This window comes from Callorhinus ursinus, unplaced genomic scaffold (genome assembly GCF_003265705.2).
Source record: "Callorhinus ursinus isolate GAN/ISIS: 27379988/994484 unplaced genomic scaffold, GSC_fseal_2.0 scaffold13, whole genome shotgun sequence".
Taxonomy (NCBI): domain Eukaryota; kingdom Metazoa; phylum Chordata; class Mammalia; order Carnivora; family Otariidae; genus Callorhinus; species Callorhinus ursinus.
This window is the reverse complement of record NW_027397075.1, coordinates 32,752,988-32,780,325: the sequence shown is the minus strand read 5'-3', so window position 1 is coordinate 32,780,325 and position 27,338 is coordinate 32,752,988. Positions and strand designations below refer to the sequence as shown.

Here is a 27,338-nt window from a genome sequence, read left to right as displayed (position 1 = left end):
TATGGAAGAAAATGTATGTTTGTATGCATACATGCATATATATATATATTTATACATATGTTCATATGTATATATATTCCTTAGCACTGTCCACTGAGACTACTTGGAATAATGACATTCTAATAGCAATGAACACACCTAGCATACAGATATTGATTTTCTGCATTTTTAACTAAAGAAAGCAGGGCTCCTTACAGAAATAGCTAATTCTAGTTCTGGGGTGAAGAAATAAGCCTGGAACATCTTTCTGAGCCAGAAAGAAAGGCTGTGCTCAGAGAATGATAGGGTATGCCAAAAGGTCAGCTTAAATGCCTCCCACTGTCCAATTGGGAACAATCTGAGTACCAAAAGAAAAAATTATAGTAAGAGAGTAAATATACTGAATAAAATGAGAATTCATGAAAATGGAAAGTCTGATGAGGAAGGTATATATATGTTTTTAAGATTTTATTTATTTATATGAGAGACAGAGAGGGACAGAGAGAGAGAAGCATGAGCAGGGGGAGAAGCAGAATCCCCACTGAGCAGGGAGCCTGACCTGGGGCTTGATCCCAGGGTCCTAAGATGAAGGCAGATGCTTGAACTGAGCCACCCAGGTGCCGCAAGGGAGGTATAGTTTTTAATTACAAATTATCTCACGCAAAATAGTTCTTAATTACAAAGGGGAAAAGAGAAACTTCACAGTGGAGAAATCTGGTAAACAATACCTTATTTACGTGATCAAAGTGATCGTCAATAATGGGAAAAACTGCAGCTGTGTGCTACCTGAGAGGAAGAGATAAGAAGAGATCATTCCTTTTGTGTTACTCCTGCCAAAAATGTATAACATGAGGAAGGATCAGACAAACCCAAATTGAGGGACATTCCAAAAAATGACTAGGCTGTCATCTTCAAAAGTACCAAGGTCAAGAAAGTGAAGGAAAGAGTGAGAAACTATTCCAGATAAAAGGAAATCAAGGAGACATGTCAACCAAATGAAATGTGTGATTTTGAGCTAGGTCCTTTTTCTATAAAGGACATTATGTGGACAACCAGTGAAACCTGAATGAAGGCTAAGGCTTGGGTAGTAGCAATACATCAATGTTACTTTTTTATTTGGGTGTTTTATTACAGTTATGCAAGGGAATATTCTCTCTTGTTAGAAAACATCCTAAAGTATTTGGGGGTGATGCGGCATCAATTTGGCAAATCACTCTCAAATAGTATAGGAGAACAAAATTATGTACTTGCAACTTTCCTGTAAGTTTGACATTCTTTAAAAAATACATGGAAGTATGGAAATATACATACATATATAAATAAACTTTATAGAATAATTTTGTCTGTTGACTCTAATAATAAAAAATTAGGACTTAAAAAAGGTTATTAAGTTTGTCCTATATGCTGGCAAAAAGAAAAGTATTAACATAAGCTCTAAAAATAGATTCCCTGATATGAAATAATCTGAACTCTGGTGACTGTAAATGTAGAAAGCTTGATGTACTCACAAATATTCACTCACAAAGCAATTTTCTTATCTAACATAGCTGGCAAAATTCCTGGATGTAAGTTTCCTTTTATGTAACACTTGGAAAAAAAAGGCCCTTGGCAACAATTTAAAAGTGAACTGATACACTAGTTGTTTTAAAAAAAGGAAATGTAAAATAACTAGATTATCATATCCTTAAAAAAAATTAATGTCCCTATCATAAGTAAACTACTGTGTGATTATAGGAAATTACCCAGAGTGTTTAGTTTACATCCTTGGACTTTTGATTAAAAAAAAAAAAAAAAGGTACATAAAGGACATCAAGAAGGAACTCTACAAAATGAAGAAAAGCAACATTCCTGCTCTTTAAAGGGCTTAGGTTGAATAATTTTATAAATAAAATTATTTTCTAGAAGAAAAAATTATAGAAATAGAGAGCTCCTTTGGAGTTTATATACATTACATTTTCACCTAAAATATCAGTGTGATGACCATGAAAATGCACCTCTCAGATCTCCGACTGCAGAAAACATAATTGACCAAAGGTCCCAACTGCTAAGTTCTGAAATCCATCTCTACATTTGCACCAAGGTCATACTTCCAAGGGGGATACTCCAAGCCAATGACTGAGAACAACAAAATATTAAGGAAGGCCAGCTTCTGAGAGAAGTGAGACCTCACAGACAACTTTGGCCAATGAGTCTTAGTCTTAGTCTTGCCAAACTTTCCTTAGAAGTGCACTACAGTCTAAGACACTTCTACCTAATCTTCCTTCCTCTCTTCTTCCCTTGGGGTCAGACTAACACTGCAGTCCAATGGCTGTCCCAGCTTGTTCTCCATTTTCTCTTAAGAGGCATCTCCCCTAATATACTACTTACACATTTAATACTGTTTTGGTGATAGGCTTCTTAGAGGACCTGGACTAACACAGTTTCATCAAGTCAAGACCATAGAGTTAATTATATTACATCATGTAGCCAGTATTGCACTCTGCTCTCTAAAACAAAGAAAAAGAAAATGTCAGAGAGCGCCTTTTCCCTCAAAGACTGAACAAACTGGAAGAAAAGACTTCAGTGAAATTAATCAGATAATGTACAAACATAATCCATAATATACTCATCTAAACTTTATACAATATTTTAAATCTATAAATCACTGTGGGTAGAAGTGGGCAGAACAAGCTTCACAAGGGAAGTGGGCTAGTAAGATTTGGACAGATGGGAAGGAGGAGGAAAGCAATTCAGATTCACGCCCTTCCTTGGTCTTTAAAAGATGCAGGAAAAGGTCTGGTTAAGGAGGAGGTTTCAAAGTTGTAAAGATATTGCCAAATGGATAACAGTAAACAGGAAATAAATCCTCATAACCCTATAACTAATCCATTTAGGAATAAATGTGCGTTTATTGTTTGGGATATTTAAGATATTTGAATCTACTACAGAAATAGATCTCTATTTTGAGAAAGATCATAAATTCAGGACACCACGAGTAGCATTTTATTTGAAGGCTCCTTGTGTTATGTCTTCACAGGTTAGTTTTGTTTTTTCCTTTTCTATTTTAAAAAGTAATCTTACTTTTCTTCTTTTCTCAAAGAATAATGCTGTTTTTGAAAAAGAGTGGCTATAAGCAAACCCTTAGGATGCATACCAATCCCTGTATTCTAATTTTACACATTTTTATCATCCTCCTAATCCTACCCTTTCTCTTCTTTATTCTAGTAATGGTGTGATAGCTTCAATTAGCCTTTCAGTTGAAAGAGTAGAGGCTTCACAGAAACTATAAAGCTATTTCAGAAAACCAGCACATAAAGAAATTTTAAAAATCTCTTCAGACACTTTCAAGAGCATTACAAATCACTTGTTCTCTTTCCAGGACTCCAGCTTCACAAACCTGACCTTTTCATTGTTACCGTTTCAGAAGAAAAAAAATTCATATTTAAAATTCCATCATATTTTCTCAGTTGAGCTCTGACTCATAGAAAGTCTACCCTATTAATATGTATATTAAAAAGGACCAAAAAATAAAAAAAATCTCAAAATAATCCCTCATGTATGACTTAGTGATACTAATATAAAAAATATTTTTGAAATGTTATAAGCAAAAGCTAAGCCTGAAGTTAACCCCCGAACACGAACACACACACATACACACACACACACACACAGTGAAGCTTTTCAACTTTAAGTTGCTAAGACTTCTTTTATATGTGTATGTATATGCATGAGCATGCATTTACTGTTCTGAATGGCTATAAACATAACTGTCCTTGGCAATGAAGCAGAATTAGACAATTTACCTAAAATAAAAAATGGAAAATGAGTGATTTAAGGGCAGGGAAACTAAATGAAACTCTTACTCTGAGAGATTAAGATTTATCAGTATGCTAATCTAGTATTCTCTTTACCCCACTGTAAACAAGAGGATCAGGGAAAATCTCCCCTCTCTTCCAAAAAATGTGAAATTATTTACCAACAACTTGTCTAACAAAAAGTTTTAAGGAAACATTGTGAAAATTTGATCTCATATTTCCTCACAAGAGCAGAATAATGTTTCAGAAAAGGGAAAATTTTGGAAAAAGTGGTCTGCAAGAATATTAAAAAATAACTAAGGAGAGATTTTAGTGGTACACAGAAAGTAAGGTGTAGAGTCCATCAAAGAGGAAGATCTCTAATAAGTAAGTCAGGCTTTTAGCTGAAATGCTAGAAGGGCCTCACCCATGAAGCAAAAAATAGTCAACATTGGGTCAAAGGGATCCACCACATATATATATTCCTACAAGAAAAACACTAAATCTGCTCTGGAGTAAAATCATTCAAAGTCTTTATATAATTTTTCATATACAAGATCCAGATTTCCATTAAAAATGATCAATCGAGAGAAAATATGAGAAAATAAAAGTCAAGAGATAAGAGACAATAGGAATATATGAACAGGTGAACAGATATCAGACTTGGACTTTAAAATACTTATGAATAATCTATTCAAGAAAATAGAAAAAACATTCATGAGGGAGCTGGAATTTATTTTTAAGAAGGATCAAATAAAAATTCTAGAACTGAAAAATAAAACAACCAAAATTAAGATGGCAATAGATTGGTGAGAAGATTAGTAAAATTTATCTAGATGAAGACACAAAAGAAGGATGGAAACATATAAAATAGAGTAAGAGACATAAGTGACAGGAAAATATGAATACTTGGAAGTCCAGAATAAAGGAGCAAGGCAAAATAGTATTTGGAGAGATACTGGCTGAGCATTTTCTGAAAGTGACAAACTATGTCAAGCTACAGATTCAATAACAAACTCCAAGCAGTACATATATAAAGAACTAGGGCACATTATAGAAGAACTGTTGAAACACCAAAAATAAATTTAAAAAATTTTAAAGCAGAGAGAAAAAGATGCATTACATTTAAAGAAACCATAAGATTGACAGCCCTCTTTCAACAGAAATGATGGAATCCTAAAGACAATACAATAACATTTTTAAAATGCCAGCAAAACCCCCTGCCAATCTAGAACTTCATAACAAATGAAAATCTTTCCAAAATAAAGATTAAATGATGAGACCCTCAGACAAATAGAAAAATGAAGTAAGTTTCACTAGCAGACTTTTACTAAAGAATATTAAGGGTCGCCTGGGTGGCTCAGTCGTTAAGCATCTGCCTTTGGCTCAGGTCATGATCTCAGGGTCCTGGGATCGAGCTCCGCATCAGGCTCCATGCTCAGTGGGAAAGCCTGCTTCTCCCTCTCCCACTCCCCCTGCTTGTGTTCCTGCTCTTGCTGTGTCTTTCTCTGTCAAATAAATAAATAAAATCTTAAAAAAAAAAGAATACTAAAAATGTCTTCAAGAAGGAAAACAAACCCAGATGAAAGCAGGCAATACAGGAAGAACTAGTTAAGTCTAAATGAATATAGATGGTTAAAAACACAAAAAATAATATCCCGTGTGTGTATGGGGGGGGTACTGACATATGTTCCAAATTAATACATGGCACCAGGACAATAAACAAAAAAGTAAAATATGGAGTTAAAGAGATATAAGGTTCTTGAATTATATAGAAGTGATCGAAGTACACACCTAAGGTGAATTCTAATAAGCTAAGAATGTCTGTTGTGATCCCTACAGTAACCACTAAAATTATACAAACTATACAGTAGTTAGAGTATAAAGTGGAAAATGAGGGAAAAAATAAAAAGATGAGACATATAAAAAATAGTGAGATATCAAGTTTAAAATTAAATGTCTGAAGTTTATTAAAAATATACTCAATACCCCAATTAAAAAATTGTAGAACTAGTTAAAATAACAAAGCTCAATTGTAAAATGCTTCGAGACCCACTAAATGTAAGAATTCAATTGAAAGTAAAAGGATAGTAAAAGTTATGCAATGCAAAATAAAGCTAATTTGGCCATACTTATATCAAAGTACCTATCAGCAATAAGAAAGACATTGTGTAATGATAATAAGGTTATTCAATTTGAAGACATAATAACACTAAATTTGTAAGCACTTAATAATATAGCCTCAAAATACATAAAGCAAAACTTGAGAGAACCAAAAGGAATAACAGACAAGTCCAAATTCATAGTTAGAAATATTAGCACAATTTCATCAGTAGCTGACAGAATAGGAGAAAAGAAGCTATAAAAAAGATTAGAGAAGTATGATTACAGAGTTTATGTAACAATACCAAAATAAAACATACTTAGATCAGAAATCAAGTCAAAAAATTTCAGAAGTGTTGAAATCATACAGAGCATGTTCTTTGACCATAGTAAAATTAAGATAGAAATCAATACCAAAAAATAACTAAAATCACCAAATGTAATGGGTCAAGGATACTATCATAGATATTAAAAAAATTGTGAAACTAATAATTAAATATGGCATCAAAATTGATGAGGTTACAGTGGAATAGTACGTAGCAATACAAAAGAATGTACTACCAAAAGTTCATTTTTGCTTCACTAGCCTTTGGAGATTGCCTTGAAAGAAGCTGCTGTGGCTGATGTCAAAGAGGTTACTGCCTATGTTCTCCTCTAGGATTCTGATGGATTCCTGTCTCACATTGAGGTCTTTCATCCATTTTGAGTTTATCTTTGTGTATGGTGTTAGAGAATGATCAAGTTTCATTCTTCTGTATATAGCTGTCTAATTTTCCCAGCACCATATATGGAAGAGACTCTTTTTTCCATTGCATATTTTTTCCTGCTTTGTCAAAGATTATTTGACCATAGAGTTGAGGGTCCGTATCTGGGCTCTCTATTCTTTTCCATTGGTCTATATGTCTGTTTTTGTGGCAGTACCATGCTGTCTTGGTGATCACTGCTTTGTAATATAGCTTGAAATCAGGCAACGTGATGCCCCCAGCTTTGTTTTTCTTTTTCAAGATTTCCTTAGCGATTCGAGGTCTTTTCTGATTCCATACCAATTTTAGGATTGTTTGTTCCAACACTTTGAAAGATGTCATTGGAATTTTGATCAGGATGGTGTTTAAGGTATAGATTGCTCTGGGTAGCATAGACATTTTAACAATGTTTATTCTTCCAATCCATGAGCATGGAATGTCACAGCAAAGGACAGTCAACAAAACAAAGAGGCAACCCACAAGAATGGGAGAATATATTTGCAAATGACACCACAGATAAAGCACTGATTTCCAAGATCTATAAAGAACTTCTCAAACTTAACACCCAAAAAACAAATAATCAAGTCAAAAAATGGGCAGAAGACATGACAGACAATTCTCCAAAGAAGATATACAAATGGCTAACAGACACATGAAAAAATGTTCATCATTAGCCATCAGGAAAATTCAAATCAAAACCACACTGAGATACCACTTTACACCAGTTAGAATGGCAAAAATTGACAAGGCGAGAAACAACAAATGTTGGACAGGTTGTGGAGAAAGGGGAATCCTCTTACACTGTTGGTGGGAATGCAAGTTGGTACAGCCACTTTGAAAACTGTGTGGAGGGGCCTCAGAAAATTAAAAATAGAGCTACCCTATGACCCAGCAATTGCTCTCCTGGGTATTTACCCCAAAGACACAGATGTAGTGAAAAGAAGGGCCATATGCACCCCAATGTTCATTGCAGCAATGTCCGCAATAGCCAAACCGTGGAAAGAGCTGAAATGCCCTTCAACAGACGAATGGATAAAGAAGATGTGGTCCATATATACAATGGAATATTACTCAGCCATCAGAAAGGATGAATACCCAACTTTTACATCAGTATGGATGGGACTGGAGGAGATTATGCTAAGTGAAATAAGTCAAGCAGAGAAAATCAATTATCATGTGGTTTCACTTATTTGTGGAACATAAGGAATAGCATGGAGGACATTAGGAGAAGGAAGGGAAAAATGAAAGGGGGGGGAATTGGAGGGGGAGATGAACCATAAGAGACTATAGACTCTGAGAAACAAACTGAGGGTTTTTGGGGGGGGTGGAGGGATGGGTTAGCCTGGTGATGGGTATTAAGGAGGGCAGGTACTGCATGGAGCACTGGGTGTTATGCAAAAACAATGAATCATGGATCACCACATCAAAAACTAATGATGTACTGTATGGTGACTAACATAACAATAAAATAAAATGAAATAAAAAAAAAAAGAACGTACTACCAAAACACTCAACTACATGGATGTATCTCAGAAGCATTACACTGCATGAGAGAAGCCAAAAGTATACACTTGTATGATCTATTTATATTAAACTATAGAAAAATGTAAACTAATGGCAGAAAGAAGATAAATGGTTGCCTGAGGTCAGGCATAGGTGGGATTTACTGTGAAGGGGCATTAGGGAAATTTTTTGGGGTGATATAAATGTTTGATATCCTTTTTTTTAACACATAGAACTTAACTGGAAAGAAAATCTATTTGATTTATGAAATGATAAAACAATAAAGAAAACCAGGGTTCCTTTGGTTCTCTTGTACCCAATCAAAAGTAACAAAAAGTATTTTCTCATCTTTTTTTACCTGTCAGTAATTCATTTCTCTTTTGGAAGTGGAAATATGTTGTTTGCTTATTTTTATTTAAGTATAATTGACACATAACATATTACTATCAGGTATACAATATAATTATTTCATACTTGTATGTATTACAAAATGATCACCATATTAAGCCTAGTTTACATCTGTTACCATACAGCTACATTTTTTTTTTCTTATGAGGAGAGCTTTTAAGATCTACTTTCTTAACAACTTTCAAATATGCAATACAGTATTATTAATTATAGTCACCACACTGTATACTACATCCCGATGATTTACTTATAACTGGAGGGTTGTTCATACCTTTTGACTTCCTTCACACACTTTGCCCACTTCCCACCTCTGACAACTGTTAATCTGTTCTCTGTATCTATGAGCTTGTTTTATTTTTATTTATTTTTAGAATCTACATATAAGTGGGATCATATGGTATTTGTCTTTCTCTAACTTATTTCACTTAGCATAATGCTCTCAAGGTCCATCCACATTGTTGCAAATGGCAAGATTTCATTCTTTTTGATGGCGTGATAATATCCCATTGTATGTATATATCACATTTTCTTTATCCATTCATTCACAGATGGACACTAAGGTTGTTTTCATATCTTGACTATTGTAAATAAGGCTGCAAATAAACAAAGGAATGCATATATCTTTTCAGTTAGTTTTTTGTTTTGTTTTGTTTTCTTCAATTAAATGCCTAGAAATGGAATTGTTGGATATGGTAGTTTTATATTCAAATTTTTGAGGAACTGCCATACTGTTTTCCATAGTGGCTGCACCAATTTACATTCCTACCAACCATGCACAAGGGTTTCCTTTTCTCCACATCCTTGCCAACACTTGTTCTTTCTTTGCTTTTTTATACTAGCCATTCTAACAGGTGTGAGGTGATATCTCATTGTAACTTTGATTTGCATTAGTGATGTTGAGCATCTTTTCATGTACCTATTGGCCATCTGTATGTCTTTTTTGGGAAAATGTCTATTCATGCTCTCTCCCAATTTTTTAATTGAATTATTCAATTTTTTGGTGTTGAGTTGTATGAGTTCTTTGCATATTTTTGATATTAGCCCCTTAATAGATATGTGATTTGCAAATATTTTCTCCCATTCAGTAGGTTGCCATTTCATTTTGTTGATGATTTCCTTTACTGGGCAGAAGCTTTTATTTTTTAAAGATTTCATTTATTTATTTGAGAGAGAGAGAGAGAGAGAGACAGCATGAGTGGGAGGGGCAGATGGAGAGAGAGAATCCCAAGCAGACTCTACAGTAAGTGCAAAGCCTGACATAGGACTTGATCCCAGGACCCTGAGATCATGATCCGAGTTTAAACCAAGAGTCAAACGTTCAACTGACTGTGCCAATTAGGCACCCCTGTGCAGAAGCTTTTTAGATTGATGTAGGTTTGGTATCTTGATTGCAGTATATTTTGATTATGGCTACATAGATGTATACATTTGTCAACATTTATCAGACTACATGCATAAAACAGATACAGCTTAATGTATGCAAATTAAACCTTAATTATGTTGATTATAAAAATTACAGTTTTTTAAAGATTTTATTTTTTTGAGAGAGAGAGAGCACAAATGGTGGGCCAAGGCAGAAGGAGAGGGAAAAGCATATTACCCGCTGATCAGGGAGCCTGATACAGGGCTTGATCCCAGGACCCAGAGATCATGACCTGAACCAAAGGCAGACACTTAACCAACTGAGCCACCTAGGTGATACTAAAAATTACAGCTTTAATGCAGAAAAACAACTTTGTAAAAATGCATCGAAAGCAGTATCTAAGAACAATTTGTAGCCTTTTCTGCACCTATTAGAACAAAAGAAAGGCTAAAAAATGATCGATTTAGGCATGTATCTTAAGAAGCTAGAAAAAAACAGCAAATTAAACTTAAAATGGAATAAATGAAATAAAAATCAGAGCAGATATGAATGAGGGGCACCTGGGTGGCTCAGTCAGTTAAGATCTGCCTTAAGCTCAGATCATGATCTTGGGGTCCTGAGATTGAGCCCCATGTCATGCTCCCTGCTCAGTGGGAAGTCTGCTTCTCCCTTTCCCTCTGCTGTTCCCCCTGCTTGTACTCTCTCTTGAGCTCTTGCTCTCTCTCTCTCAAGTAAATAAAATCTTAAAAATAAATAAAAATAAACAAAAAAGAGCAGATATCAATGAAATAGAAAGCAAACATATAATAGATAAAATCAACAAAGCCAAAAGTAGGCTCTTTGAAAAAACTAAGAAAACTGATAAAGTATTGATTCAATACAGTATCAATCAAAATCCTTATGGAAGTTTTTCTTTTTTCTCAAAAATTGTCAACTTGATTCTAACATATGAAAGTATGAAGGGCCAAGATCGTAAGACTAATTTTGAAGTAGAACGAAGCTGTAGGCCAAAAACTATCAGATAATAAAACCTATTGTTAATCACCTCACCAGAATGGCTAAAATTAACAACACAAAAACAACAGATGTTGGCAAGGATGCAAAAAAAGGGGAACCCTCTTATATTGCTGGTGGGGATACAAACTGGTGCAGCCACTCTGGAATACAGTATGAAGGTTCCTCAAAAAGTTAAAAATAGAACTACCCTATGTTCCAGCAATTGCACTACTAGGTATTTACCCAACGGATACAAAAACAGATACAAAGGAACACACGCACCCCAATGTTTATAGCGCTGTTATCAAAAATAGCCAAATTACGGAAAGAGCCCAAATGTCCATCAACTGATGAATGGATAAAGAAGATGTGGTGTATATATGCAAAGGAACATTACTCAGCCATAAAAAAGAATGAAACCTTGCCACTTGCAGCAATGTGGATGGAGCTAGAGAGTATTATGCTAAGCAAAATAAGTCAGTCAGAGAAAGACAAATACCATAAGATTTTACTCATATGTGGAATTTAAGAAACAAAACAGATGAACATGAAGGGGGGGACAGAGAGGCAAAAAAACTCTTAACTATAGAAAACAAACTGATGGTTACCAGAGGGGAGGTGGGCAAGGGGATAGATTAAGTGGGTGATGGGGATTAAGGAGGGCACTTGTGATGAGCACTGGGCACTGTATGTAAGTGATGAATCACTAAGTTCTACACCTGACTACTATCTTCTTCTTTTTTTTTCTTTTAAACATATAATGTATTATTTGTTTCAGGGGGAGACGAACCATGAGAGACTCTGAAAAACCAACTGAGGGTTCTAGAGGGGAGGGGGATGGGGGGATGGGTTACCCTGGTGATGGGTATTAAAGAGGGCATGTACTGAATGGAGCACCGGGTGTTATATGCAAACAATGAATCATGGAACACTATATCAAAAACTAATGATGTAATGTATGGTGATTAACATAATAAAAAATAAAAAATAAATAAAAAAATAAATTCTACACCTGAAACTAGTATTACACTGAATGTGAACTGGAATTTAAATAAAAACTTGAAACTACAAAAAAAGAAAAAAACTGGATTTGTCTAAATCCAGATAAGTAACTGTGGGCATAAATTGTTCTTATCTTTGAAATGATAATAGTATCACCCATCCTGCTGCCTTATAAGATTTTTTTTTTTAGAAGCAAAGTAGAGATTCTTTAAGAAAAGGCTTTAAATAGAATAAAATGCTAATATAAAAAAGACCTATTGTTAAGCTGTTGTAATTCTAATAGTGTGACACTGGTACAAAGACAGACAAGTAGATCAATGGAATGGAATGGTCCAAAAATGAAAACAGGATTTCAAAGAGATATAGCCACACCAATGTTTAGTGTAGCATTATTCACAAAAGCTAAGATATGGAAGCAACCTAAATACCCATCAATAGATGAATGGAAAATGTGGTGTGTATATATATATGTATATATACATATGCACAAACAATGGAATATTATTCAGCCATGAGAAAGGAGGATATCCTGTCATTTATGACCACATGGATGGGCATTATGCTAAGTGAGTTAAGTCAAACAGGGAAAGACAAGTACTGTATGATATGACTTATATGTGTAACTAAAAAAGTCAAACTTGTAAAAAAACGAGAGTAAAATGGTAATTATCAGGGGATGGAGGCAGGGGATAAGACTGATTCTTTAAGGGTACAAACTTAGAACAAGTAGTAAATAAGAGATTGAATACATAGTGTAATAAATATAGTCAATAATATTGTACTACAATAATCAAACTTGCTCAGAAATTAAAACTTAAGTATTCCAACCACTGAAAGGACAGGATAATTATGTAATATGGTAGAGGTGCTAAATATCACTACAATAGCAATCACATTACAATATATAATCAAATGAATACACTGTACACCTTAAATTTACACAATGTTACATATCAAATATATAAAAAAATTAATTATAAAAAGAATTTTTAAAAAATGGTCCAGATACACACCCACATATACATGGTTCAGATTTATGACAAGGATACTGCAGCAATAAAGTGCAGAAAGAATGGTTGTTTAAAAATAATGCTGGATCAATTAGAGATACATATGGAAAGAAAATCAATCTTGACTTCTACCTCATACAATAATAAACTGTAGACAGATAATCCTTAGTGTAAAAAGCAAAAGAATAAAATTTGTAGATTACATCACAAAATATTTTCATGACTTTGTGTTAAACAAATATTTCTTAAACAAGACACAAATATACTAACCATAAAATAAAAAGTTAATAAATTGGGCCTTTAAAAAGTTAATAGCATCTGTTCATCAAGAGACACTATTAATAGAGTAAAAAAGCAAGCCATAGAGAAGATATTAGCTATACATATACCTAAAAAAGGACTCATACTTATGATGCACACAAAAAAATCTCCTACAAAGCAGTAATGAAAACCCAATTGTAAAAATAAGCAACGGCAAACAAGTTTGTCATGATAGAGGTTATCCTAATGGACAATAAGCATGTGGAAAGTGCTCATCTTCTGAAATCATAAGGAAAATGCATATGAAACCACAATGAGATACTACTACACATCCACCAAAATGGTTAAAATTTAAAAGTTGGCCAAGTGTTGGTGAAAATATAGAGCACAGCTGGAACTCTTCCACATTGCTGGTTGAAATATAAATTGTAAAACTGAAAACCTGTTTAGCAATATCTGCTGAAGGTGAACATGTCTATACACTTTGACCCAGAAATTCCATTCGTGGTCTATACCTAACAGAAACAAATACATATGTTTAAGAAAACACTATTAATACAACCATGTACATACCAATATTATTCCTAACTGAAAACAAACCAAATGCCTACCAAGAATAAAATGGACACTATATTTTAGTATATTTATATCATGGAATATTAAGCAGCAATAAAATAAACTACTGCCATATACAATAACATGGATAAACTTCATAGACAATGGGAACAAACACACAACCGTCACTTTTTAAATTTCAGAAAGACGTAATACTGATGTATAGCAATATATATCAGAATCGTGGTTACCTGTGGGGGAGGCAACCACTGGTAGAAGAAATAAAGGAAAGCTTCTGGAATGCTAGTAAAATTCCCTATCTTTATTCTATAGTGATTATATATACTTGGTAAAAATTCACTAAGTTATATTCTCAATATCTGTGCACTTTTCTATATGTATATTAAATGTTATAAAGTTTTTTTTTAATGGTAACAATGAGATGTAAGGTGATTTTAAGGAAACCGTTCTTTATAAAGATGAAGGCCTAACATGGATGGACCTTGAAGGCATTATGCTAAGTAAAATATGTCAGAGAAAGACAAGTACCATATGATCTCACTTACATGTAGAATCTAAAGAAAAAACAAACATAACACTAAACTCATAGAAAAAGAGATCAGATTTGTGGTTACCAAAGGCAGGTGGTGGGGAGACAGGAAACTGGATGATGGTGGTCAAAAGGTAGAAACTTGCCGTTACAAGATGTATAAATACTAGGGATGTAATGTAGAGCATGATGATGACAGGTAACACGCTTTATGGAATATGGGAAAGTTGTTAAGAGAGTGGATCCTAAGAGTTCTCATCACAAGGAGAACATTTTTTTTCTCTTCTTTTATTGTACCTATATGAGATGATAGATACTAACTAAACCTGTGATAATCATTTCACAATATATGTAAATCAAACTATCATGCTGTACATCTTAAACTTATACAGTGATGTCAACTTTTTCTTGTTAAAACTGGTGGAAAAAAGAAGACTGCCGTCTTATAATCAGCTACAAGAAAAATACATGTTTTCTGTGATACTCAATTTCTATTTATTATTATTAGAAGTCCCTAGGGTAGGGGCACCTGGGTGGCTTAGTTGGTTAAGGGTCAGACTCTTGATTTCAGCTCAGGTCATGATCTCAGGGTCCTGAGATCCAGCCCTGCATCAGGCTCCTCTCCCTCTGCCCCTCAAATAAATAAATCTTTAAAAAAAATGAAGTCCCTAGGGTCTTTTCTTTTTTAAGATTTATTTATTGATTTGAGAGAGAGAGAGAGACAGCATGAGCAGGAGGAGGGGCAGAGGGAGAAGGAGAGAAAGAATCTTCAAGCGGACTCCCTACTAAGTTGGAGCCCGATGCAGGACTCGATCCAACGACCCCGAGACTCCGACCAGAGCGGAAACCAAGAGCCAGACGTTCAACTGACTGAGCCACCCAGGCACCCCTAGAAGTCCATAAGGTCTTTTTTTTTTTTTTTTTAAGATTTTATTTATTTATTTGACAGAGAGAGAATGAGAGATAGAGAGCACAAGAGGGAAGAGGGTCAGAGGGAGAAGCAGACTCCCTGCTGAGCAGGGAGCCCGATGTGGGACTCGATCCCGGGACTCCAGGATCATGACCTGAGCCGAAGGCAGTCGCTTAACCAACTGAGCCACCCAGGCGCCCCAGTCCATAAGGTCTTATTTAAATCATTAAAGGCCCTAATCACTAAAGGTGTCCATTCTCCAAATGTACTTCAAATAATCTTTAAAAAAGGAATAAAAATTTACAGGCATGCTAAAATTAACATAACTTCTTTCTAGAATTTCAGATTATAAAATTCTAGATATGATCATTAAAGATGAACTCATTTTTCTTTTGTGGTGCCCCAAAGCATGTCCTTGGTCTATCTTCTGAGTAATCTTGCACTGGCTATCTTAGCAAAAACATAATTGAAATACATAAAAAAGAATGAGATCTTCCATTTGCAACAAAATGTCTGGATTTCAAGGGTATAATACTAAATGAAATGTCACTCATATGTGAATTTAAGAAACAAAACAAATGAACAACAAGAACAAAAGACAAACAAACGAAGACTCCTAAATATAGAGAACAAACTGATGGTTACCAAAGGGGAGGTGGGTGGAGGGATGGGTGAAACAGACAAAGGAGATTAAGAGTACATTCAATCATGATGAGAACTGAGTAATGTACAGAATTGCTGAATCACTATTTATACACCTGAAACTAATATAACACTATTTTAATTAGCTGGAACTAAAAATACATAAAAATTTTAAAAAATAATTAAAACATTTACCTGGACTAGGAGCTTGGGTAACTCTCAGTACACTGGTGAAGACCCCACTGGTGCCCCTGATCTTTTCTTTATTATTATTATTTTTAAAGATTTTATTTATTTGAGAGAGAGAAAACAAGAGACAGAGCATGAGCGGACGGGGAGGGGCAGAGAGGGAAGAAGCAGACTTCCTGCTGAGCAGGGAGCCTGGATGTGAGGCTCGATCCCAGGACCCCAGGATCATGACCTGAGCTGAAGGCAAATGCTTACCCAACTGAGCCACGCAGGCGCCCCATTATTATTATTTTTAATAAGACGTTTATATGTATAGGCAAATAAGGTCATTTTCTTCTTTGCATTTAAGTTTTTAGCTTGACAGAAAAATATTTTCTAGTCCTCTAGCTTTAGCTTACATTGATGATGTTAAATCACTTGCTATTTAAATACTGTCCATTTAAAATGAAGAAAAGCCGCCATAATACAAATAACATGGACCTGCCATTAGACAGACCTACCTAGAAAGGAATATCAGTTTCATAATTTCTTATCTGTGTGACATGAGTAAATGCTTAGTCTTCCTGAGAATTTGTTTGCCTAATTATAAGAATGCAGATACAGGGGCGCCTGGGTGGCTCAGATGGTTAGGCATCTGCCTTCAGCTCAGGTCATGATCCCAGGGTCCTGGGATCAAGCCCCGCATCGGGCTCCCTGCTTGGCGGGGGGCTTGCTTCTCCCCCTCCCTCTGCTTCTCCCCCTGCTCATATTCTCTCTCTCTGTACCTCTGTGTCTCAAATGAATAAATTAAAAAACCTTTTAAAAAAAAGAATGCAGATATAGTTTTTATTTCCAGGATAATTGTCAAAACTATGTAACATGATACATGTTAAAACACCTAGTGCAGTTTCTGGTACACAGAAGGTATTTAATAATCAAAATTTTTCATCTTCATTACAAATGTACAATCATAATAGTGGCATGGAAATACCACAGAATTTTAAGCTAACAGATCTGGGTTCAAGTTAGTCTCTTCCATTTAGTGGCTATATAATTTTAGGTGAATAATTTAACTTCTCTGGCATTCATCTATAAAATGCAAGAAATTCAACCTGCCCTATGGGAGTACATATGGAAATCACATAACAACAGGTAGAAGGGTGATTTTTAAGCAAGTGCTTCACAAGTTTCCACTATTATAGTTGTGATTATGTTGGATCATCATCTGAATTTTAGAAAGGTTCTCCAAGCCTTCCTGTACGACCTAAAAGAATTAATTTTTCCTTAAGGAAATTAATTTATATGAGAATACTCTGCCAACCTCAAGGAGCTCTTCTGAAACCACTTAATTCACTGCTCATTACGATGTGCTGGCAAAGCACAGTGACCCTAGGGATTCAAAGGGTTCCTTAGCAGCACCCTATTTGGGTCTACTTTAGAAGATTGCTCTGGACTCAAAGAAGCATGCCAGAACCCCAAGGGAAAAAGGAGGTACACAGAGAACAGAAAAGGCCTGCTTGATTCTCCAAGGGCTGTCTGATTCTCCCCAAGGTACAGCTCTAAAGGAAATTCTTTTGGGTGCATTTTGATCCAGGAATACCTATCATTCCATACCCATGAGCCCTTATTCTGGAGCCAATCAGATTCCAAGGATATGAGCAGGAGCAGTCCCACAGCTTGTTAATGCTCTTGAGCAAATTGGGCTTTGTAAAGAATAGTGGCCTATAATGTGTTTGGTAAATGCTGTCATACAAGCAAGGAATAATTCAGGCACGCCAAAAAGAGAGCTGTATTATGGGTAGTCAAATAGAAACTTATACTGAAAATATAATCAACTCAGTGAAAAATAATTCATCCCTATAACCACTAATAAGCAACTCGAGAAAACAATATAAATAATTATATCTAACTTTACAAAAGTCAGTGATCATTTGCATTCTTCAAAATCATGTAGCAGGTTACTCAAAAATAGCAGGTATCAAAATAATACCTGAAAAGTTTTAGTTCTTACATTAAATCCAATCTAGTTTTGAGAATAATATTTGATAAAACAAGAATTAAGTTTATTTTTGTCCTTCCACAAACCACTATATGATCAAATTATTAACCCAGATGAACAAAGGTATTGATCTTTATGTAATATATTCAATTCCTCCCATTCAATTCACAACAGTAGACTCTTTTTCAGAAAACAGTTGCTCTAATAAGAAAATTAGAAAAGGCAATATGCCCCAAATTAAATTGCACACCAAGAGTCTCTTCAATCTATACTGTTGTGAACAATATTTTAACTGATTACTCTGACTGACTGACTGGTCTTAGGTCTTTAAAGAGATGTGTATCTCAAAGTAAATCACTAAATGTATTCCATTTCATGTGTGCATGAAAAACACACCCAAAGACGACAGAAAGCCAGGTGAAGTCTTCAATGTTAAATCATACTCATACTCACTTATAGCTCTGGTATTGAGAGACAGAGCTATATTTTATATATATTATTCCTGACACAGGAATTGTTAAGTTCTGCACTCATCTGTTATATTTTAAGAAAAAAAATTTAAACACTTAAGAATCACTGCGAATTGGAATTGGAAATCAGTATAATCATATCAGACCCCATAGCCTTAATGAGGAGGAAATCCAAAAAGTGATTTTCCCATAGTCTTAGGTCTGCTTAAGAAAAGAATCAAGAACCAGATTTCCTGATGTTCAGTCCTTTAAACTGTGCCAACCTGTCTCCCAACTCAAAATAGATTTTATATCATATTTAAACTAGAAAAGTGCTAAAGATACTTGGGGAGCTAGTATTTTTTTCCTCCTTTCAAGGACACTATTTTAAAATGTTACTGACTTGACTAATAGGAAAGACAAGAAGGAAGGAAGGATGAAGGGAGGAGGGATGGAGGGAGGTAGGAGACCCCTAAACTTATCATTTTCAGAATCCTGTGAATTCTATTACACTTTCAGTTTAACTTCCACACATAAATTTATGACAACAGGAGAATCTTTGAACCATTTCAATTTCCTCCTACTCTGAAAAAGATATTAAGAGGCAAAAACGGAAATTGACAGGGCCATTAAAACATGACAGCAAGTTTTTAACAGTCCTCCCTCTAATCTGACAGTTCAGATCATTTCTCATTTCACCAGAGCCACAGAAAACTTTTCAACTACAAAGTCAGACTTCTGTATCCTTGAAACCAAAATTGATATCCACACTTATTATAATTGAAATTCTCTTAATAATTTGTCTCAATTTAAGAGCACAGCATATTGTATTTCTAGTATAGGCTCCAGTGATAAGAAGTTGTCAGAAATAAATGAGGTAATATATGTGAAAGTACTTTGTAAATTTGAAATTAATATAACAGATGGAAGGCACTGCATAAAAAAAGGTCTATAAGTGTGTTGCTAATGTGAATAAGATATATCATTCTTAGTGGTAAATCATTAGATGCATTTCTTTTATAATTGGGAGCAAGACAAGGATGTCCACTATGATTGCTTCATTTTAACACTTACAATGGAGGTTCTGGCCAGTGCAGTAAGACAAGAAAAAGATTAAGGGGAAAAAAAAAAAAGAACTGATAAAGAAGAAGCCTTTTTAATCAAGGTATTAGTAATGTTTCCAGTTTGTACAAAGTATCCAGGATGGAAATTCAAAGGTATATTGCTGAGAGTGTGAGGTATGATGTAGGATATGATTCTAGAGATAAAAATGATAGAACAGGTGGACCACATTCAGTGGCCTTCTTACACAGAGCAACTTTTGGGGATATGGGATGAAAGTCCTAAAATGAAAGACTATAGCTCAAATTGGATAGAAAAAGCAAAGGAAAGTGTATACACAAACTTGAGATGAATATTCAATTCTGAAGTATCATTAAGTATGCTTTCCTATTTGTGAGTTATCATCACCACCTGAGATTTCCCTGCATGAGCCCTAAACTACTAAATAATAGATCAAGAAGAGAAGGAATTGTGTCACTTAGGAACACAGCAAATTTTCGTTTCTCCAACATATTCTGATATACTCATTTCTGGTCTTCCCCAATATCTAAGGGTGTTGTAAAATTACGTTTAGGTAATATATATTTTAGTACAACCTTATAAGCTTTAGCAACCTTTATTTACCACCTTGAATTCTGAAATGCTTTTAATATGATTCTTTTGTTTTCCACATTTTTACAAAATTTATTTATTTATTTTTTTAAAAGCTTTTATTTATTTATTTGACAGAGAGAGAGACAGCGAGAGAGGGAACACAAGCAGGGGGAGTGGGAAAGGGAGAAGCAGGCTTCCCGCCGAGCAGGGAGCCCGATGCGGGGCTCGATACCAGGACCCTGAGATCATGACCTGAGCCAAAGGCAGTCGCTTAACCAACTGAGCCCCCCAGGCGCCCCAACATATTTTTACAAAATGTGGTGTAATTTAAAATATTCAGCAGTTATAAGGTATTTTAGAGCTACACTGTTGCAATATTCTTTACTCAGAAAGAGCTTTAAAACTGTCTAATCATGTTGCAAATATACATTGATAATCTAACATGGCTACATGAGCTGTGTGAATGTACTAAGGAGTACTGTCTAATGAAATTCAAGGTTGGATTATTGTCTGCAATATCAAAGCAAGGTTGGATTATTATCTGTAATATCAAAGATATCAACTACTTAAACGTACCAACTATTTAAATTTTATCTTTGTGTTTAGTAATGGTTCAGATATTTCTCCCGTAAATATTGTATAATGAGGGGGAATACTATTTTTACTACAAGGGAGCAAAATTGTAAGTCAGAGGCTGAAAGCACATAAAACCATCTGTTTTAGTTATGTGAAAAAACTTCCTAGTATCAGCCAGAGAAAAACTGAAGGAAAAGTTACTGATTGGCTGAAAATATGTTGAATGTGAGAGGGAAAATGTTCTCCCATATATCATGTCAGACCCTTCCCCATAAACTAGGAAACTACATAAATTTTGACATCTTCCCTACACATGACAGAAGCTGATTAGCTTACATTATTTCAAAATTGGTAGAAAAAAATTTTAATAATTACTTTTGCCTTTTACACTCATATAATGAATATGTTATACATTTGTAATGGTATTCAATGGTTTGTAGCATATTTTAAAACTAGATGATGTATTACTTTCCAGAAGTCAGTACACTCTCAGATTTTAAGTTATTTATGCATTTCTAGCTCTGAATGATACATCCATATAAAAAGAGATTTCTGATCAGTGTTTATAATCTTCCAAACGGCTACATCAAGAGAGAAGGAAAAAAAGGAAAGAAAAGAAAAGACAGACAAAATAAAATAGGAGTGGGCAGAGGGCTAAAACACAAACATGCAAGAAGGATTTTAATGAAAGCTATGCCATTTGCAGAATGAAGCATCAGTCCTACTTGGTTAGCACAAGCAGGCAAGTACTTTTATAAGTAATATAAAAAAAATCAGTAAATATAAAAATAACTCTGATATGTACTTCTGAATACCTACTGGCCAATTTTGCTACTCAATAAAAGGATAAATTTGATTATTCAGGAACTGATTATGTAACATAAGTTAGCCATGGTATTTGCTTTTTCTCCATATTATTACAAGATTTTTGTGTAGTTCATCTTCAGTAATAATCTCTACTGTAATGGGGAGTGAGGATAATGTTGAGTTGTCCACCACATTTTATAAGGCATCTTAAATTTGAGGATAAAGGGCAAAACTCTGTTTGTAATTTTTAGCTTTTGGCCTCAATTAGTATTGACAGTATGAGTTAACTCTAGGTAATGATTTAAAAAGTCATTTTGCATTTCTGATATAACCTAAAAAATTAATAATCTAGCCCCAAAACTATATTAACATTAACAAAAACAGAATCTTTTATATCCATGTAGAGCATATTTACTAAAAATCAGGAAAAAAGTTTTCTTCCAGCCTTATTAATAATGAGGGAAAAGATTTTTAAAAATGGGACACAAAAACTGCATGAAGATGTCTAATGTGACATAAGTTAAAATATACCAATAATATTAGAGAACTTGCTAGTATTTAAAAACCACATTGTTTTCTTACCCTTATGTATTGTCCAAAAATTGAGCCAACTGTCACATTATCTTCTCCAAAGGACAGTCCTCAGGACTCCTCTGAGCCTTCACTACATCACCTGAGAGGACTTTCTGTTCCTTTTGTGTTAGCAGCAGAGCCAAAATGAGGCCTTACCGCACCCCCTCCCCGATGAGGATACATAGAACACACAGCCAAGAAGTTGCCTTCAGGACTCAGTACTGAGCAGAGAACACTGAGGCAGGAGGGAAGGGAGACTCAGGAGACAAGCTGACCTAAGTAAAGTCATTTGGGTTTTAGGTTGACCCTTAACCTAAAAGCCAGCAGGTCATAAAAAGATTCACAAAATCTGATTCATGGAAAACCATAAAACTCCACTCCCTCCAGCACTAAAAGCTTGACATTCGTAAAAGCTAAACATTCTTCAAATTGCTCCCTGTAGGTAACTTTGCAACCCTAAAACAATGGAAAAACTAACCACCCAATGTAAATGATAAACCCAAAGTTACAGAGTAAGCCCCTCCCTATACCATTAGCTAATTTTAAAAACTTAAAACCTTCATTAGAGGCAAAGAGGGTCCTCTTCCTCACCTAGGATGAGAGGTCGCTACTTTGTGAAATAGCTTTCTTACTTCTAGACTTAATAAGTCTTTGTCCCTTTCTCTAAACACCTTGCTCTTGAATTCTTTCTCATGCAAGAGAGTTCTTGGCAAGGGACTTTGGCTGTCCAGCATCAATAGGGCACAGTGCAAATAAGAAATAAAGACAGGAAAAAAATCTAAAAGTCTTTAAGATGGGTTCCTAAAATATGGCCCTGTAAAAGAAGTTAGAAAAAATGAGGTGGAGGGCCCTACCTTGCAGATCTTGTAGAGTGATTCCTGGCCATCTCCTCCAGTATCTTTAAAGTAATCATGGGCAGGAAATGTACGATGAATATCTCGAGTGATAACACTCTCCTGGGCTGAGTCCTAAAACAGAAAAAAGTAGACCTGGTCATTAATTTAAAATTTCTTTTTAACTGAAAAATAAATACACATGCCAAAAAAAAAAAAAAACTCAAATAGCACAAAAGAGTATGCTGCCCCCACCAAAAATATCCACCTTCCATTCCAAGCCCATAGTCCCATTCCAAGCCCATAGTCCCATATACATGCTACCAGCAGTTTCGTTTGTATCCTTCATCCATCTATCTATCTATAGATGTGTGAATATATGCTTATGGGAGAGGGAGGTGAGGGAGAGAAGTTGTATAAACACATCTCTAGCCTCTGCTCTTTGAAACACAAATAGAAGAAAACTATCTGCTACTTTCATGGAATAGGATAACTTATAGAATATTCCTAATCAATACACTCAAGTGTACTTCATTCTCTTTAAGGGCAGCTATCAAAAAGAATGAGGTATCTGGATAGGGACATACCATGATTTGTTTAATTCTCCTATTAATGACTTTTCTGCATTTTTCTATTTACATTACAAATATTATCACTAGGAACATTTTTATACATACGTGTTCAAGAACAGGTTCCTAGAGGTGGAACCGCTAGGTCAAAGGGTATATACATTGCCATTTTTGATGAAGGCGCTTTCCCTCCAGAGGTGTTGTAATGATACATACTCCAAACACTGGTGGAGTAGATGTTTTTCCATATCTGCCCAATACCGCATATTATCCAACTTCTTAAATTTTTGATAATCTGATAAGTGAAAACTCAGACCACAGTAATTTAAAAAGTAAAGATATCAATCGTTTCCTCCTGAGAGGTTAACTACCTAACTCATTCACTCCAGAAAATAAAAAGCCCCAAAACTACTATATTAGATGACACATGCTTTAAAGATAAATCTAGAGGTTCTTTTTAAGACAAATTCAGGATCCAAAAGCTCAAAATTGAGTATAATTCTAAGCTTTATAAAAAGTGATTAATCATTCATTTGATTTTATTTGAGTCCCATAAATGTTGTTTGTTTTATCTGTTTCAATGTCAAGAAAATAGAACAGGAGCACTTCTGGCAACCCTGATGATGAAAATATTTTGCACAGTTTAAGGAAGCATCGGTGACTACTAGTGCAAATTAAAAGTGTCATTTAATGTCTTGCTTCCATGAAGATTTGAACAAATCCCCCATTTCAGTTAAAATCAAGGAAGAGAAAAAAAAATGTTTAATACATGAGTTACTTTAATGAGTGCTAGCTCCCTTTCTCTTTGCAGCTGAGAAGTATGTAAGAAGGAAGTCGCTGATTAGCTCTAAGTTAAGCCAGGGCCTTCTCTTGCTGCCTTTTTCATTTCAACTGCTATTTCATGCTGAGTGGTAATTAGATCTTATACCATGTGGAGAAAGGACACAAACTGGAATGTCCCACATTTGCTAGCAAACACCAAACACATTGCAAATCAGTCCAGAGGAAATTCTGATGGCTTAGAGGAATGCAGTGCTACAGCTGAATAAAAATGAAACTTGAAAAAAAAATCATACCTTAAGTAAGAGGATACATAGAAAGCTTATATTTATAAAGGAAATGTAGGTTCTAAGGATAGAGAAAATTTTGAGGGGAGGTAGGAGCACAGAACAAGGTGAATATAAAAGTAATGTATAAAGAGCTATGGTCTGGTATAGAGTCTAAGTAGGAGATCCCTTTAGTAGGGGATCTGGTACCAGGTAGAAGAAAGTTTTCACTGTCCAGGTTTTCCCTAATAAAAAGGTTCTCTTTCCACACAGTAATAGTTCCCACTTAGGAGCTATTTGAAAAGATGGCCAATAAAAATGTTACTACTGCCACTGCTGAACTATTTCAGGGGCAAACATGTGCTGAGTGGTTCACAGGATAACTCTTTTTACACTTTTCAAGATGTTAAGGGAGAGAAATCATTGGACTATATTCACTAGAAACTGCCTACTCATTTGGCATCATACTGTGTTTAAATGGTACCAACAGTCTGATTCAGAGAAAGGGAAATTGATTAAAAATTTCTAGAAAGTAACTTTATATAATACTGAGTAATTTTTTTCTATGCATACTTGAATCTTCCTTATTTGTTTCTAAAAATAAATGGGCAAAAAATCAAATGAAAATAAAAATCAACTTACCCTGACTTTAATGAACCTTCCCTTCCTAGGATTACTTTTAAATGTTCTCTACATATGTGTGTTTCTAGAGTTTTCTTCCAACATATTGCTCTCAGTTGACTAAGGGAACAATTTTTGGAACTCCACTTTATAAACTAAATAAAATGTTTTGCTATATTGTTCACTAATTCCTTTCACATAACTGAAGGTCAGGAGGTACACTAGAGTCTTACAAACAGACTAATATGAATGAAATTGTGTACTAGAGACAATAATCACGTTTTCAAAGCTAAAATTAATTATCTCCCAATTATTGATGAGAGTAAGAACAGTATATATTTCAGGAATCCAGACCTGAGATGTGGGAGATTAGTCCCAAATTCACTCACTCTTTCAACGAATATTTTAATCAAAGCTAATGCTCTGTAAAAGGAAGGTAAAATGATGATTTTTCTCTTCAATATTAATTTTCTGTTTAGACTTATTCCAATTAGGGTTGTGAATTTTTATAAGAAATAAAATGAACAGAGAAGGAAAAAAAGAGGCCAAATATTTCACCATCTAAATATCTGTAGTTAAAAGGGTTCATGTGAAAACCCTTTTAAAGAAAAAATATGGCTAGAAACATTTTATAGCACAACCAAAACAGAGAGGAGGTCATTTAGGTAGAAGGTTCCCATAAGCAGAGTCTCTTTAAATCCTAAAGGTTATCATCAGAATGGGGAGAGGAAGGAAGTCACTCCTTCATGGGAAGCTACTTCACCAATATCCAGAGAGGTTCACAATGTGACCCGCAATTTACTTCCCAGTAGGTGCACCTCCCATTCTGATCTTCAGTCCAGTATGGTGGATTAGTGGCTTTGAAGTCAAACTCATTGGTTCTATTTCTGACTACTCGACTTAATATGTATAGGATCCCAAACAAGTTATTTAATCTCACTAAACTTCAGTTTTCTCATCTTGAAAATGGGATAATGTAAAATTTATGTCATTTAGAATAAAATAATGCATGCAAAGTGCTTACTTATAAGCACACTGCCTAGGATAAACTGAGTATTCATTAAAGAAACAAAAACAGTAATGTCAATTATTATTCCCCATTTTCCTTAAGAATCACATTTAACTGTTTAAATGTTCTGGTGAAAATATATTTTAGACATCTTCCTGCAGGTGTACACTTTAAATAATGAAACAAACCACTGTTTTTCTTTGGATATCATGAACATTATGAATAGAGCTTTCAGCATGATGACACTTTAATACATACATTCTCCATTATGAATTTCCTATCATGTATCTTATGTGTCTTAAATTATCCTTATTTATACTAACCAATGAATAAAAGCAAAAGTGAATAATTATTTGCATAAAGTAATGTTTTTATCAACTGATACACATTCTGGCCCCAGCCTTGCATATATCCATGAAATAAAGATATACACAACCCAGGAGGAGGATGGAAAGGACAGGGTGTGGTAGAAGCTAAATGTGCCAGAGTAGTTACCATGTCCATCACTACATTAGCTTCTGAGAATCAGAGAAGGGTCGAAGTCATGGTTATGAAGAGGACAAACATCACTGTCTCTCTCACATGCCTTCCTTATGGACCATCAACACCAAGTATGTAACTGGTAGGCAAAGTCCTTGATAGCATCTATCCCATCTAAGGAGCAGTCAGGTTGGGCCACACACAAAAGTGGACTCGGACCAGAAACAGAGAGTAACTATGAGAGGTTTGAAAGAAAGTCTTAAAAGATGAGTTTTATCTGCCTCCTCCCCACCCCACAGCCCTGACACTACCACCACATAGAAACTAAATTTCTATTTAGTTTACCTTTGAAGGATTTTCTTTAATTTCCAAACTGCTAAGTCACAAGACTAAATTATCTTTTTATTTTCAAAAAAGACATCATCTCTAGTGTGATAAAATCCATGCTCCAATAGAGGATATAATTTGGCTTGTTGAAAATCAATTTCAAACCAACTCTAAGAGGTATAAGTAGCTCGATTAACTTTTGATCATTTTAAGTGGATTCAATTTACAGCCTGCTACCAAGAGTATTACATGAGCTGTTCTTCTAGTAACATATATATGCCCTAAAATATCTGCAATCCTCTTAATTCCTATTCCAACAGAATCATCACTTACTTGTTATGAGAAAAAAAATGAATATAGCAATCAAGAGTCAACAAGTATTAGGAAGACAGGTTTGGATGACCGTAGCCTATTATTTTTTTAATAA

At 34.8% G+C, this 27,338-nt stretch overlaps 1 protein-coding gene across 5 annotated transcripts in view; it reads right to left on the bottom strand.

Moving 5' to 3' along the window:
• RABGAP1L (RAB GTPase activating protein 1 like) overlaps positions 1-27,338 on the bottom strand; it is a 762,700-nt gene that overhangs the window by 297,094 nt on the left and 438,268 nt on the right. For all 5 annotated transcript variants that reach the window (XM_025877662.2, XM_073900045.1, XM_073900044.1 and 2 more), the window contains one exon: positions 22,881-22,994. In XM_025877662.2, the coding sequence (XP_025733447.1) occupies positions 22,881-22,994 (114 nt within the window). The remainder of the gene's footprint in view (positions 1-22,880; positions 22,995-27,338) is intronic.